The sequence below is a fragment of the Lottia gigantea genome, assembly GCF_000327385.1.
Source record: "Lottia gigantea unplaced genomic scaffold LOTGIsca_65, whole genome shotgun sequence".
Taxonomy (NCBI): Eukaryota; Metazoa; Mollusca; class Gastropoda; family Lottiidae; genus Lottia; species Lottia gigantea.
The window spans coordinates 1,393,872-1,406,855 of NW_008710211.1; the positions used below are offsets into that span (position 1 = coordinate 1,393,872).

The following is a 12,984-nucleotide window of genomic DNA, read 5'->3' on the forward strand; positions in this document are numbered from 1 at the left end:
ATCCAGGGTCAACTCTGTTCATGTTTACACGAGGACAGTCTGCTATGGTCGCAATTTCAGTGAAGCCTGGGCAACCAATGACGTGGCAGAAGCCATCTTTCGGCATAAACTGCTGAACCGGGGTCGAATTGGAGTCAACATGTGAACAACTGCCCCCGGGCCAACCTTTGGTGGACCCGGAGATTTTACTCGCCCTTACGGCCCTTATATGGGGTATTTAGAAATATTAAAACAGAACCTAATAAAACATGTTGTTGTTAGTCAGAGTTTCACGCTATGCGATCTTCAGACAACTGACCTAAATAATTCAGCCTGCGTCCCTACTGAAATTGGACAAGTAGAAGTTATTCTCATAAAAAACCAACCACCATTTTAGAAGTATTGCATCTTCCCTTATACCTTTCCATGCTTTAAGGTGCAGGCACACGGGCGTCCCCGACAGGATTTATAAAACTAAACAAGTTTGATAATTGTCTCTCATAGTCTATCATCCAATCAGACTCATTTTCCTTTCAATTGCAAGCTCTGCACGTGATTATCGAAATGGTGGAAAACGACCGACTGGAGATTTTTGTCGTGTGCCCGTGCCAGTCGTTGAAACTCTTGACAAGACTCTAGTTGGTGAAATGAAAAAATTATCTGACCAAGACCGTTTGTGTGCCTGCACCCTTACTAAGCATCCAAAATTCTCACCTGATGGCGTCTTCGTTCGATAAAATCTGATAATCGTGAAGTGAGGATGGGTTTTGGGCGTAGCGGAGAATTTCTGGGTACTAATGCTTTACGAATCCAGGCACTTTCTAAACATGTATGAGCTGTTGGTCGCCGACTGAAAAATAAAAATCATAGAATTTGATGATAACAACGGTAGGTAGATGACAAGTTAACATTCGCTTCCAGCGGATGCTGATATCGCAAACTAGGTAGTTGTTGGTAGATGACAAGTTGACGTTCGCTTCCAGCGGATGCTGATATCGCAACTAGGTAGTTGTTGGTAGTCGTAGTAGTTGGTAGTTGATTACAACTAGAATTTTATCTAATTATACCTTTCATTGCCACCCACAATTCTACAGCTAAAAATGCCTCTGTGACTGTCAAACGCTTTTATAAAAAAAGCAACACTGAAAAAACCGAAAAACAAAACAAAACCATAACTCACCTTAAATCTTCAATTAAAATAAGACGCATGAGGTCCTTGGCTTCCGGTGATATTCCAGCGAAGTATTCATCGGGGAAACAGTAGTCGTTACGAATGATATTAGAACACGTTTCTTCTTGACTTTCATCCAGGAACGGTGATACACCACTTAATAATACATAGATTATAATACCAGCACTCCTACAAATATTCAAATTTAAACCTAAATGATGCAGAGCAAGAGCAAGAGCAAGAGCAAGAGCAAGAGCAGAGCAGAGCAGAGCAGCATTCATTTCTTAATGCATAGATAATAATACCAGAACTCATACAAGGCATCAGAAATTCAGATTGAAAAACACAAAATTAAATAGTTAATAACTAAATAGCACATTGATTTATTTGCAAGTCAGTCACAATCTACTGAAGTCAGTCACAATCTACTGAAGTCAGTCACAATCTACTGAAGTCAGTCACAATCTACTGAAGTCAGTCACAATCTACTGGAGTCAGTCACAATCTACTGGAGTCAGTCACAATTTCATTTGCCAATGACTTCAGGGTCTAATTATAAACCAATTAGGGACTTTATTTTCCAAAATTGAACTAAATCAAAATTCAGATTTTAAGAAATACATTAATCTGATTGGATAATACAACTGCATTTAAAATGTGTTTGACCAATCAGATGATAGCAACACTTAAATCATTTTAAAGTTTTTAAGAATTAGGCCCCATATATAATAGAGGTTACTGGGTTAAATAATATCAATGACAAATCACACAATTGATGTCAAAATTCAATACAGCATAAACCCCTTTACCCCTTTACTTCACCCTTAAAACTTTACCCCTTTACTTCACCCTTAAAACTTTACCCCTTTACTTCCCCCTTAAAACTTTACCCCTTTACTTCACCCTTAAAACTTTACCCTAAAAACTTCACCCCTAATCAACTTACCAGACATCAGTGAGGAGACCGACTGGAGTAGAACTAACTATTTCTGGAGCCATGAATTCAGGATTGCCCACCATTGGATGTATATAATAATTATTATAAATATGTCTGGCGTCACCAAAATCTATCAGTTTTACACTCGTAGACATTGGTCCTACCTCTACTAATAAATTCTCAGGCTGCAAAACAAATCAAGGCTCATCATTAACCAAAGCCTAAAAAATTTTTTTTTTTCATCTATTGCCACCATTCAAACTATGGAATAGATGTCTGAATTTGCTTATCATGAGGTATATTTGTTCATGGCATTTTTTTTAATTACAATAAACTGGAGCTCATCTCAGGCTGCTGACACGTAAGATTTCATGAACGTACCTTAACATCTAAATGTGCAATGCGACAGTTATGTAAATAATGAAGAACATCTAAAAGTTGACGAACGTATTCAGCAGCTTGTAACTCATCAAAATGAGGCTTGGAACAGATATACTCAAATAACCGACCATGGGGTAAACTGAAATAAAATATAAAATTTTAGTAGGATGAAAGTAATATGGAACTCTCCTAAAAAAAAAAACATTGAAGGAAAAGGTTTTAGAGATTTTTTGTTAAATATCAAGTATCACCAACAACATACTTAAAGCGTTTTTGTTTCAAGCCAATCGGATTTGATTAGGCCTGATACGTATTAGTTTCACACCCTTATCAAATCAGATTATACCAAATGATGTATCTGTTTTAACTCTAATTCAAATCGACCAACCCTACTTGTGAGGTGGTTTAATGAATTTGGTTTTGATTAGGCAAGAAGGTGGCTCTCGAAGAAGATGAAAACATGGGAGTACAATGTTTCCTAAAGACGGCCGCTAATTTTCTTATCGGTTCTCTAATCGACATATTTGTTTCAACTCTCAAATCTGATTTGATTAGGACATAATCATTGATTAGATACTTATATCCGAATAGGTTGAAACAAATACACTTTAAAAGTTGGTCAAAATTTTATTCCAGCATTAAGCATTACAAAATGGCAGCCAAAAGAGTCAAATTGGGATCAATGTAACAATAAATAAACAAAGAAGGTTTCAGTCACAAGCAACATAATACATTGGCAAGAATTTTAGCCCTTTAAACTGATGCCATGGCAAGTACTTCTGAAAGTCTGCCCTGTGTCTGCTATCAACCCCTAAGCCTACGTATCCCTGCCCATGCCTGGCTAACAACTTTTGAAAGGTGTAATTTTTAATATTTCCCTCTAACGCTGGGCTGGAACAATGTCTTAATGTGACAGTGGAATACTTTAGTATTGGTTAAGCAAGTTTGATTGTCATCTGCTCTGTTTCAGAGATGAAATGATATGAGTTTTACCTCCAACCTGTCTGTTATTTTGGTTCAGTGAAGAAGGCAGACTTATGATACAAAATTGTTACAGTGCATATTTGTGAATTTCATTAGGGATGGTCCCTAGGGCTTTCTCCTGATGGGTTACTTACTATTGCATAATGATGATGAGATTCTGTTTGGCTTCGTACAAATCAAAGACTCTAGCTAGACTGGGATGTTGTAGACTCTGTAATGTATTAAATTCTGTTTCCGTAGCCTGTTTACTCAGTAATCTACGCGTTATACATTTAGCAGCTAGTTCCTGACCAGAACATTTCTGTATACATTTTCTGACCACTGCAAAACGACCCCTGAAACACAAACAGACAAGCTTAGCTTAAAATTCCTCACATTTTCTAGTTTTATAGTGTGCTTCTTCATTTTAAATGAAATGAATGGAGTTTTACGTCCTACTCTTCTGCACTTCTTCATTTTAAAGTCATATAGCGAGTTATTTGGTGAAAGAGACAGATAGGCCATTTTTTTGACAAATCATACATACTTTAGTCTCAGAAACTGGAATTTTTTAATAGTGTTCACAGCTCACCGTCGAAAGTTGAGCCTTGTCTGTCCAGAATAGTCTGGGAAAACTAAAGGAGCAATACAGATCAAGGAAGTTAAGAATGGAATTATATGCTTAAATTTTCACAAATACATTTTTGAATAATATAGCTTTTTAGAAAATCAGTTGATAACTGAGGTAGCTTTATCCTAAATTTTATTTATATTACAGGGCTTCATGATAGCAATTTCATACATTCTTTATAAAAACTTCCAAACTAGAAAAACTTTAAAAGATCATCAGGGGTTTGTCATTTTTGTTCACAGGATGTTCAGAAAAATTGAGGTGTTCTAATCTAAATGAAGTTGAAGACTGAGATACTTTTATCTGAATCTCCCAGGGAACTGATGGAATTGAGAATTTCAAGATTTCTGCTTATTTTTACCTGCAGATTTCTCCAGCATCCATGAAGTCATTTTCAAACGTGGCTTTCCAGATGGCGCCTGTAGCTTCTTCACGTTCACTCAGTTCTAGAAATACAAATTGCATTAAGTTTGAAAGTGAGGAAGGTTGAAAATCATAAGTTTAAACCATATTTATTACAAATGTATACGTGCCTCATCTCAGTTATTGACAACAAACTAAAAATGAAATGAAATGAAGTCCTACTTTTCTGCACCAAGTGGGCTAATGAAGACGGACAACACCATACAGGGTGCAATTAGGAGAATTTTGCCAGGACAGCAACATTAGCCTGCTCTTTTTTGATTTCCAACTGTCCAAGGATCTTTAACGTGCACAGCCTTGGTTTATTGTCCCATCCGAACGACTAAGCAAAAAAACTAAATGGCATAATTTTGCCGATAATTTTGCTGATGAGCTGATGAGATGAGGAGCTTCTTATTTCATTTTTTACTTAATAAATATTCAATAAAAACCAGAAGTAACAACATGGTCAAATACATACTAGTGCTTCTAAGTCAATTCAAATATAATTCATAAATAAATTAATGGCAACAAATTTGAAATACACAAGAAATGGAAAATAATGAGGATATGCATGTTGTAACATGTTGTTTTCCTCTTCACATCAACTCTAGTCACCAACTTGGCAGATCATCTGTCTATTAACTATGTATCAGGTATGATGAATAAACCAACTCTGTTATAAATACTCAACAGTAGTCCTTATTGCCTCAGCAGATATCATAACACATGTACATCAAGTGCAGTGACCAGAAATTAACAATTAGATAAAGGGTTTTATTTATGTAATACACGGAACTGGGCAATTACTGGGTAATAACTCACCATGTTCAGTAGGAATGGATACATTATCAGAGGTAGAACTGGGTTCACTAATACCCACAGCGTTGTTGGCACTCACCCGGAACTCGTAGCTTAAACCGGGTTCCAGGTCACTGATCACTTGTGACGTATTTGGCACATACGGGATGGCAAGTTGCCAGTGTTCTAAACCTGTAATATCAAGACAAAAATATTTGCCAAGCTTGTTCAACTAGAACTTCAAAATGTCTGACTGCAATTGTTGTAAGAAGAGTAAATCTATTTCAATGATTGACCACAAACTAAAGCTGTATTACTTTCCATGTAGATTCATTGATGTCAATTAATATTTGCTAGGTAATCAATTTCTGATTAAAATTTCAACTTCAGGCAATCTCTTTAAAGGAAGGTGTTTGTACTCACCTATCTCCCTATATTCTACAGTATAACCTTGTATTTGACCACATTGAGATGCAAGGGGAGGAGACCATTCTAAATGAACAGCTGTACCAACTTGGTTTCTTATCACAGGTTTACCGGGCGCCCCAGGACGATCTGAAAATCACAATTTTAAACCTTATTTAGCACAAATTTGCCTAATAATTTTAATTTTAATTTCATCACAGATTAATAACTGCCCACTGTCAGGTTTGTTATCATCCCTTCAAGATGCCTGCAATTATTGCTTATTCTACCGTGTTCCTCTTTAGCAAATTAACGTCATATTCAAGACCATAATAATCAGTTTTCAAAAAATATGAAGAAAAACACAAAATGAGTACAGCAAACGTCAGAGATTGATAACTGTCCACTGTCAGGTTTGTTACAAAGAACCAGAGAGAGGGCTCTGTCATCATCTCTTCAACGTGTCTGCAATTATTACTCATTCTATTCTGGGAGCCGTGGTGGCTCAGTGAGTTAGACAATTGCTTGCTAACCTGAAGGTCCAGGGTTCAATTCCTGCATAGGTCGAGATAATACCTTTGGATTTTTCAACCCAGTTTCCCTCTGTCAGTGATGCGGGTAAGAGGGGCTGACATGGAAAAAGTGTCTAGTGTCTCTGTGCACGTTAAAGATCCCTCGACAGTTGGAAATCGAAAAAGAGCAGGCTAATGCAAAATTTCCCTCATTGCACTCTGCATGGCGTTGCCCGTCTTCATTAGCCCGCATGATGCAGAAGAGCATTTCATTTTTACTCTTTCTGCTGTGTTCCCCTTTAACAAGTAAACACCATATTCAAGACCACGATAATCAATAGTTGCCTGTACTCATTTTGTGTTTTTCTTCATATTTGCCTGGCAACCCATCTCAAATGATAAATGTTGTGTTGATACCTACCTAAAACTATTAATGTACACCTTGTTACGACTGAACCCATTTCACTACTGGCAAAACATGAGTATTCACCACTATCAGATACAGATACTTGAGATAGCTACAATAATAATAAAAAAAAGTGAAATAAAAAATAAATAAAAAAAGTTCCAGAGTGATACAGATACTTGAGATAGCTATAATAATAATATTCAAAGTTCCAGAGTGATACAGATACTTGAGATAGCTATAATAATAATATTCAAAGTTTCAGAGTGATACAGATACTTGAGATAGCTATAATAATAATATTCAAAGTTTCAGAGTGATACAGATACTTGAGATAGCTATAATAATAATATTCAAAGTTCCAGAGTGATACAGATACTTGAGATAGCTATAATAATAATATTCAAAGTTCCAGAGTGATACAGATGCTTGAGATAGCTATAATAATAATATTCAAAGTTTCAGAGTGATACAGATACTTGAGATAGCTATAATAATAATATTCAAAGTTTCAGAGTGATACAGATACTTGAGATAGCTATAATAATAATATTCAAAGTTCCAGAGTGATACAGATACTTGAGATAGCTATAATAATAATATTCAAAGTTTCAGAGTGATACAGATACTTGAGATAGCTATAATAATAATATTCAAAGTTTCAGAGTGATACAGATACTTGAGATAGCTATAATAATAATATTCAAAGTTTCAGAGTGATTTTCATGGAATTTGATATCTACAAAAAAAGCAATAATATATTCCAAATATTCCAAATAAGGCTGTAACATTCTGTACATCTCAAATAAGCAACAGTCAAAGATGCACCTCAATGAAAAGGAAACCCTGTAGTCTTGCTTGTTGAGTCCATGGACTGCAAAGCATTCAAATTGTCCAAATTGATCAAAAATAAGATACTAAATTACACATTATAATTTTTTCAAAAAACATTCCATAAAACTTGACTTACCTGTAATGTTGCAACCCCATCTTCATTGTACATCAACATAGTTCTAGGACCAATGGCAATAGGCGTAACATCTTGGAATCTCCAGGCTATATTTGGACGAGGGCGACCACATATTTTACAGGTTAATACGGCCATATCACCGGCCTGGACTGTTACGCTGGTTAGAGGATGCTGTACCACAGGAGGCATTTCATACGCTAAATCTGGACCCACAATCTGAGAGAGAAAAAAAATAATCTACTTAAATATTGCTTCTTTTTTATGGGAAATGAAAATAAATGTCACAAAACCATCAGCAAATAGATGAAATAAAAGTCATCTTTTGACTTTCGGCCCATCAGAAAATGGATGAAATAAAAGTCATCTGGTGACTTTCGGTCCATCAGAAAATGGATGAAATAAAAGTCATCTGGTGACTTTTGGCCCATCAGAAAATGGATGAAATAAAAGTCATCTGGTGACTTTCGGCCCATTAGAAAATGGATGAAATAAAAGTCATCTGGTGACTTTCGGCCCATTAGAAAATGGATGAAATAAAAGTCATCTGGTGACTTTCGGCCCATCAGAAAATGGATGAACTAAAAGTCATCTGGTGACTTTTGGCCCATCAGAAAATGGATGAAATAAAGGTCATCTGGTGGCTTTCGGCCCATCAGAAAATGGATGAAATAAAAGTGATCTGGTGACTTTTGGCCCATCAGAAAATGGATGAAATAAAAGTCATCTGGTGACTTTCGGCCCATCAGAAAATGGATGAAATAAAAGTGATCTGGTGACTTTCGGCCCATCAGAAAATGGATGAAATAAAAGTCATCTGGTGACTTTCGGCCCATCAGAAAATGGATGAAATAAAAGTCATCTGGTGACTTTCGGCCCATCAGAAAATTGATGTAATAAAGGTCATCTGGTGACTTTCGGCCCATTAGAAAATGGATGAAATAAAAGTTATTGAAGATTTACAAGTGATGGTTGGTCCAGTGGAATATTGGACTGACTTTGGAAAGCAACTCACTGCTGTATGTATCATCTAAGGTTACGACAGCTGATGAGATCCTTCTCAAGCACGGGACTATTAATTTATACCCAAGATACCAATTGATATAAGAAAGAAAGAAAGAACTATATTTTACAAGAATAACAATTTAGGTTCACAGTTAAGGTTTCTTTCTACCAGCTGGTCCTTGGCCAAACCTCTTGGCATTGATCTTTCCCAGATTATCCGTACCCATTTACAGCTGGGTCGACTGGAATTATGAGTGAAGATGACTTATTCAAGGTCACCAGACTTTCACATGCAGATCGACATCGGAACCCCTAGCCACCATTCGCTCGACGTAACCAAGCAACTGATGTCATGTAAAGAAACAACGCTATAACCTGATATATCAAGATTTACAGTGATAAAATAACTTCAGGAGACTACAAATCTTGTATCCTCTGCCTGAGAACAAATCTATTTGCTTCTTTCCACTATGTATCTTAGTTGTGAAAGTGACTAATTCCCTGTTAACACTGAACCTACCTTGACTTTGGACTTCCCCTCCCTCCCGAGAGATTTAGTTCTACGTTCCAGGCTGTTGGTATCCCCTGCCCCACCACTGGAACTTCCACTGGGGTTGTTTTTATCTTTAAAACTAGGCTTCTTTAATTTAAACATCTGCCACGATAATTTTCTGAAATAAAAAAATTAATTCTTATAGCAAATAATATATCAACATAAGAAGGGATAAAATATCATTAGCTTTGCTACTTAATAGAGCCAAATTTCATCTATCCATAGCACTTTTCAGATTCCAAATCTGAAAAAATGTACCATGGGTTGTTTTAACTTCCACTGCCATTTCAAAGGCAAATGTGAAGTCCTATTTAAGTCCTGAAAAGAGATATCTGACACAATTTTTCATCATGAAATATTTCCTCATCTATAATTGGTGTGAAGAAATCATTAGCTGTTACCAATGTTTCACCAATATGATTTTTGAATTTGTGGTTTCGTTTTGCAGTTCAGTAGGCTATTTGGTTTATTTATACCAATGGCTGAAATTGAGCTCTATCAGTAGATGTAACAAATATTTGTCCAGTTATTTTTCTTACAAGTTAAATGGTGACTATACTGAGATTGATTAAAATCAAATACAAAGCAGTAAAAAACCAAGTGAAAACTGAAATAGTGGCTAAGGTAGAGAGTTCTATTGACAATTTCGTTCCTGATCCCAAAAAACTTTATTAAGTTGGTTCAGAAATACATGACCTTTTTTAGTGAGAAGAAATTTGACGAGAAGAGAATGAAAGAAATGTAACTTGCATCAAGCTTCATCAACAGAATGATTCAAAATAGATTCATACATGAATAAATCAACAAAAGATAATTCAACAAATATCATTCCAAAAATTTTGAAAAAGTTAGCTTTAAATTCAAAAAATAAAAGCAAGCAATTTGATTTATATTTTCTCTGTTGAATTTCATGTTTAAAACAAAAGGTTAAAAAAAAAAAATTCCTAATCTTCTAATTGTTGCAGCTCTTCAAATAAAAAAACAGATAGGGTCATTATCAGGGCAAGCTATGTGTTCCAAACATGTAAGGATGTCTTGCCTTGCTAGCAACTGTAATTGTAGCAACTGTGGTAGATATTATATTCAATAAATGTATCAAGTTTCAAGTGTTTTCAGCTAACAGCTTGATTCATAGCTTTGGGACAATCTTGAGTTCAATCAGGCCCCATAGCCAGACTTGAGGGGAAAGTAATATATTCTGAAGGGTAATGGTGTATGGTGTTTAGTTGTAGAAATGGAATTGATAGGTTGTCAGATTTTTTTCGAAGGGGCATTGCCTCTGGGTAGCTACAGGCCTGAGTTAAATAAGACTTTGCACTCAGATTCTAGAGTTTACAGCTAGATTGATTAATGACTGATATAAATCTAAAAAAGAAAAAACATACTGATCCTACAAATAACTTACTTTAAACTGCCGTCACCTTCTTTAGGACCGAGGATATTTCCTGGAATCCATCCCTCGGCTGCGGGACAGTGATTGTTGGCAGGACGGTGGACTAAAAACATATTATACTGATTGGTTCCTAATATTTGTACAACTTCCCCACGGGTTACTGAGATCTCGTCTTCTTTTATAGCTAAATAATCACAGATAATACGACCTTGGGTTATTCCCCCTTCAAACGGCTGCACCTACAAATACACAGAGAATGTTTTAGTATAGTCTATATACTTTGAAAGGTACAAAGTAAGGGACCAATAGATTTTTGTACAATACATATCATTCTTCTAACATCTGATGTTTTTCCTGCAATCACAATAGGTTTCTGCTGGAAGATGTTAGTTTAAATGAACAGTTTATCACTTTAAGCAAAAGGATGAACAAAATAGCCAGGGTTTCTATGGGCAGTCTGGTCTATCAAAAAGCAAAAAGAAAAGCAATCTTCCATGAGGAATTTCATTTCAATAGATACCACTTCATATATTGTAGTCTGTGCAGAGAAATATCTGCCTAATTTAACAAACAATTTTACATTTAGATTTTTCTACAGAAGAAAGCCATTTTTAACCAATCAGTTTTGTGTTTGTGTGAGAATCAAAATAATTCAGCTGAAATACCGTTTAATAATTTTCATAAACCATCACTCATAAAATTTTCCTCACGATCTTCGCGAAGAAATTATTATCAAAACTGCCATTAAATAAGTTTCTCCTTAATGAAGTCGAAGCCAGAAAGTTTTCATCAGTTTGTTGTTTTGTTGAATGTTAACATCCAATACCAAGTCTAGTTTGTCAGTGATTCATTCTGTTATTATATTCTTCATTGCTGTATTAACTCATTCATTCCTTCAATCATTCCTTTATGTCTTAAAGATTGACTCATTCATTCATTCACTCATTCATTCATTCATTCATTAATCAACTCTTTCATTTAGTCATTCATTCAATCATTCACTGTTTCATTCATTCAGTCAGTCATTCAAGTATTAAACATTTCATTCATTCACTAATCCACTCTTTCATTCATTCATTCAATTATTCAATGTTTCATTCATTCATTCATTCATTCATTCAGTTATTCAAGATTTCATTCATTCAATTATTCACTGTTTCATTCATTCATTAAGTTATTCAAGATTTCATTCATTCAATTATTCACTGTTTCATTCATTCATTCAGTCATTCAATTATTCAGTTTCATCCAGTCATAGTTTCATACCTTCATTCATTCATTCATTCATTCAGTATCGTTCACTCATTCATTCATTCATTATGAATTTAGATAAATAGTGTCATCCACTATCATGAATAGTAGGGTCCTACTAAAATAGTATTTTATTCTCATATCAATCATTTCACAGTCATACTGTGTTTATTCTTACCAATCCAATATCACTTCAAGTATTGTGGTCAGACATTACGTACAAAAGAGTTCTTTCCCTTTGATCAATTATAACAGAGGCTCAGATGGAAATGGAAAACAGTAGGCTGCTTTCCTGATAAAATTTCTCTCATTGCACATTTCCGTCTTCATTCACCAATCTGGTGCAGAAAAGTAGGACTTAAACTATATTTCATTTCTGTGTTTGAGAATTAATTGGTGAAGCTTTAACAATAAGCATGTTTATCAAACTCGCGATCTGTAGACATGAGAAGAAGTTTTACTTGTTCAACTTCAGTAGGGACGCAGACTGAAAATAGGTCAGTTGTCTGAAATCGCATAGCTTGAAACTCATAACAACATGTTTTTTTTAGGTTCTTTTTTAATACTTCTGCATGTTTTATCTATTCAATTGGTACTTATGTTACATTATGTAAACATAAAAGAATTGCTTACAGTTGAAAATGGAGAAATAATAAATTGGTTAAATTGGTCTGTATTCATTTCACACTGTCTTCATTAGCCCGAACTGGTGCAGAAATAGAGGGTACACTACTTAAAATTTTAATTCAAGAGTTGAAAAATAAATGTAAAGTTCTAAAACAAATTTGAAAAATTAGGTGCCTTGGGTTTTAGCCCTTCTTAAGAAAAACTAGCATTAAATTTGCCCAACAAGTGAAGAAGATTAGAGTATTCTCCCTTTGATCTCTACATTCGACTCAGCTCGTATTAAAGATTAAGAATTCTATCAGTGTTGAGGTCAGGTAAATGTCAGGTTCCATCGAGAAATCTTGTCAAAGTTGTATCAATTATTAATTCTGTCTTCCAGTACACAATCCTAGACTCACACTTCATTATAATCAATAGACTTGAACTATCCAGTCATACATAATTAGAGACAGGGTCAAGCTATAGCCAGACAATAGATCAGATGGCTAGACTCTCTACAAGAGTTTAAACTAATTGCATTAAGGCTATAATTGACACGACTAGATCTCCAACATAATGTATGGGAGCCACGATGACTCAGTGATTTAGATGCTTGCTCGC

General features: G+C 35.2%; 1 protein-coding gene across 1 annotated transcript; it reads right to left on the reverse strand.

Annotated features, from left to right (window-relative positions):
* Nucleotides 1-672: 672 nt before the first annotated feature.
* LOTGIDRAFT_129527 (hypothetical protein) lies at nucleotides 673-10,700 on the reverse strand (the record flags this gene model as incomplete). The annotated part of the gene is made up of 10 exons (XM_009064816.1): nucleotides 673-829; nucleotides 1,160-1,339; nucleotides 2,097-2,272; nucleotides 2,469-2,607; nucleotides 3,587-3,787; nucleotides 4,424-4,501; nucleotides 6,600-6,700; nucleotides 7,559-7,774; nucleotides 9,087-9,231; nucleotides 10,519-10,700. Coding segments are annotated over 10 exons (1,575 nt in total), but the record flags the coding sequence as incomplete, so codon positions are not given.
* Between the last annotated feature and the right edge of the window lie 2,284 nt (nucleotides 10,701-12,984).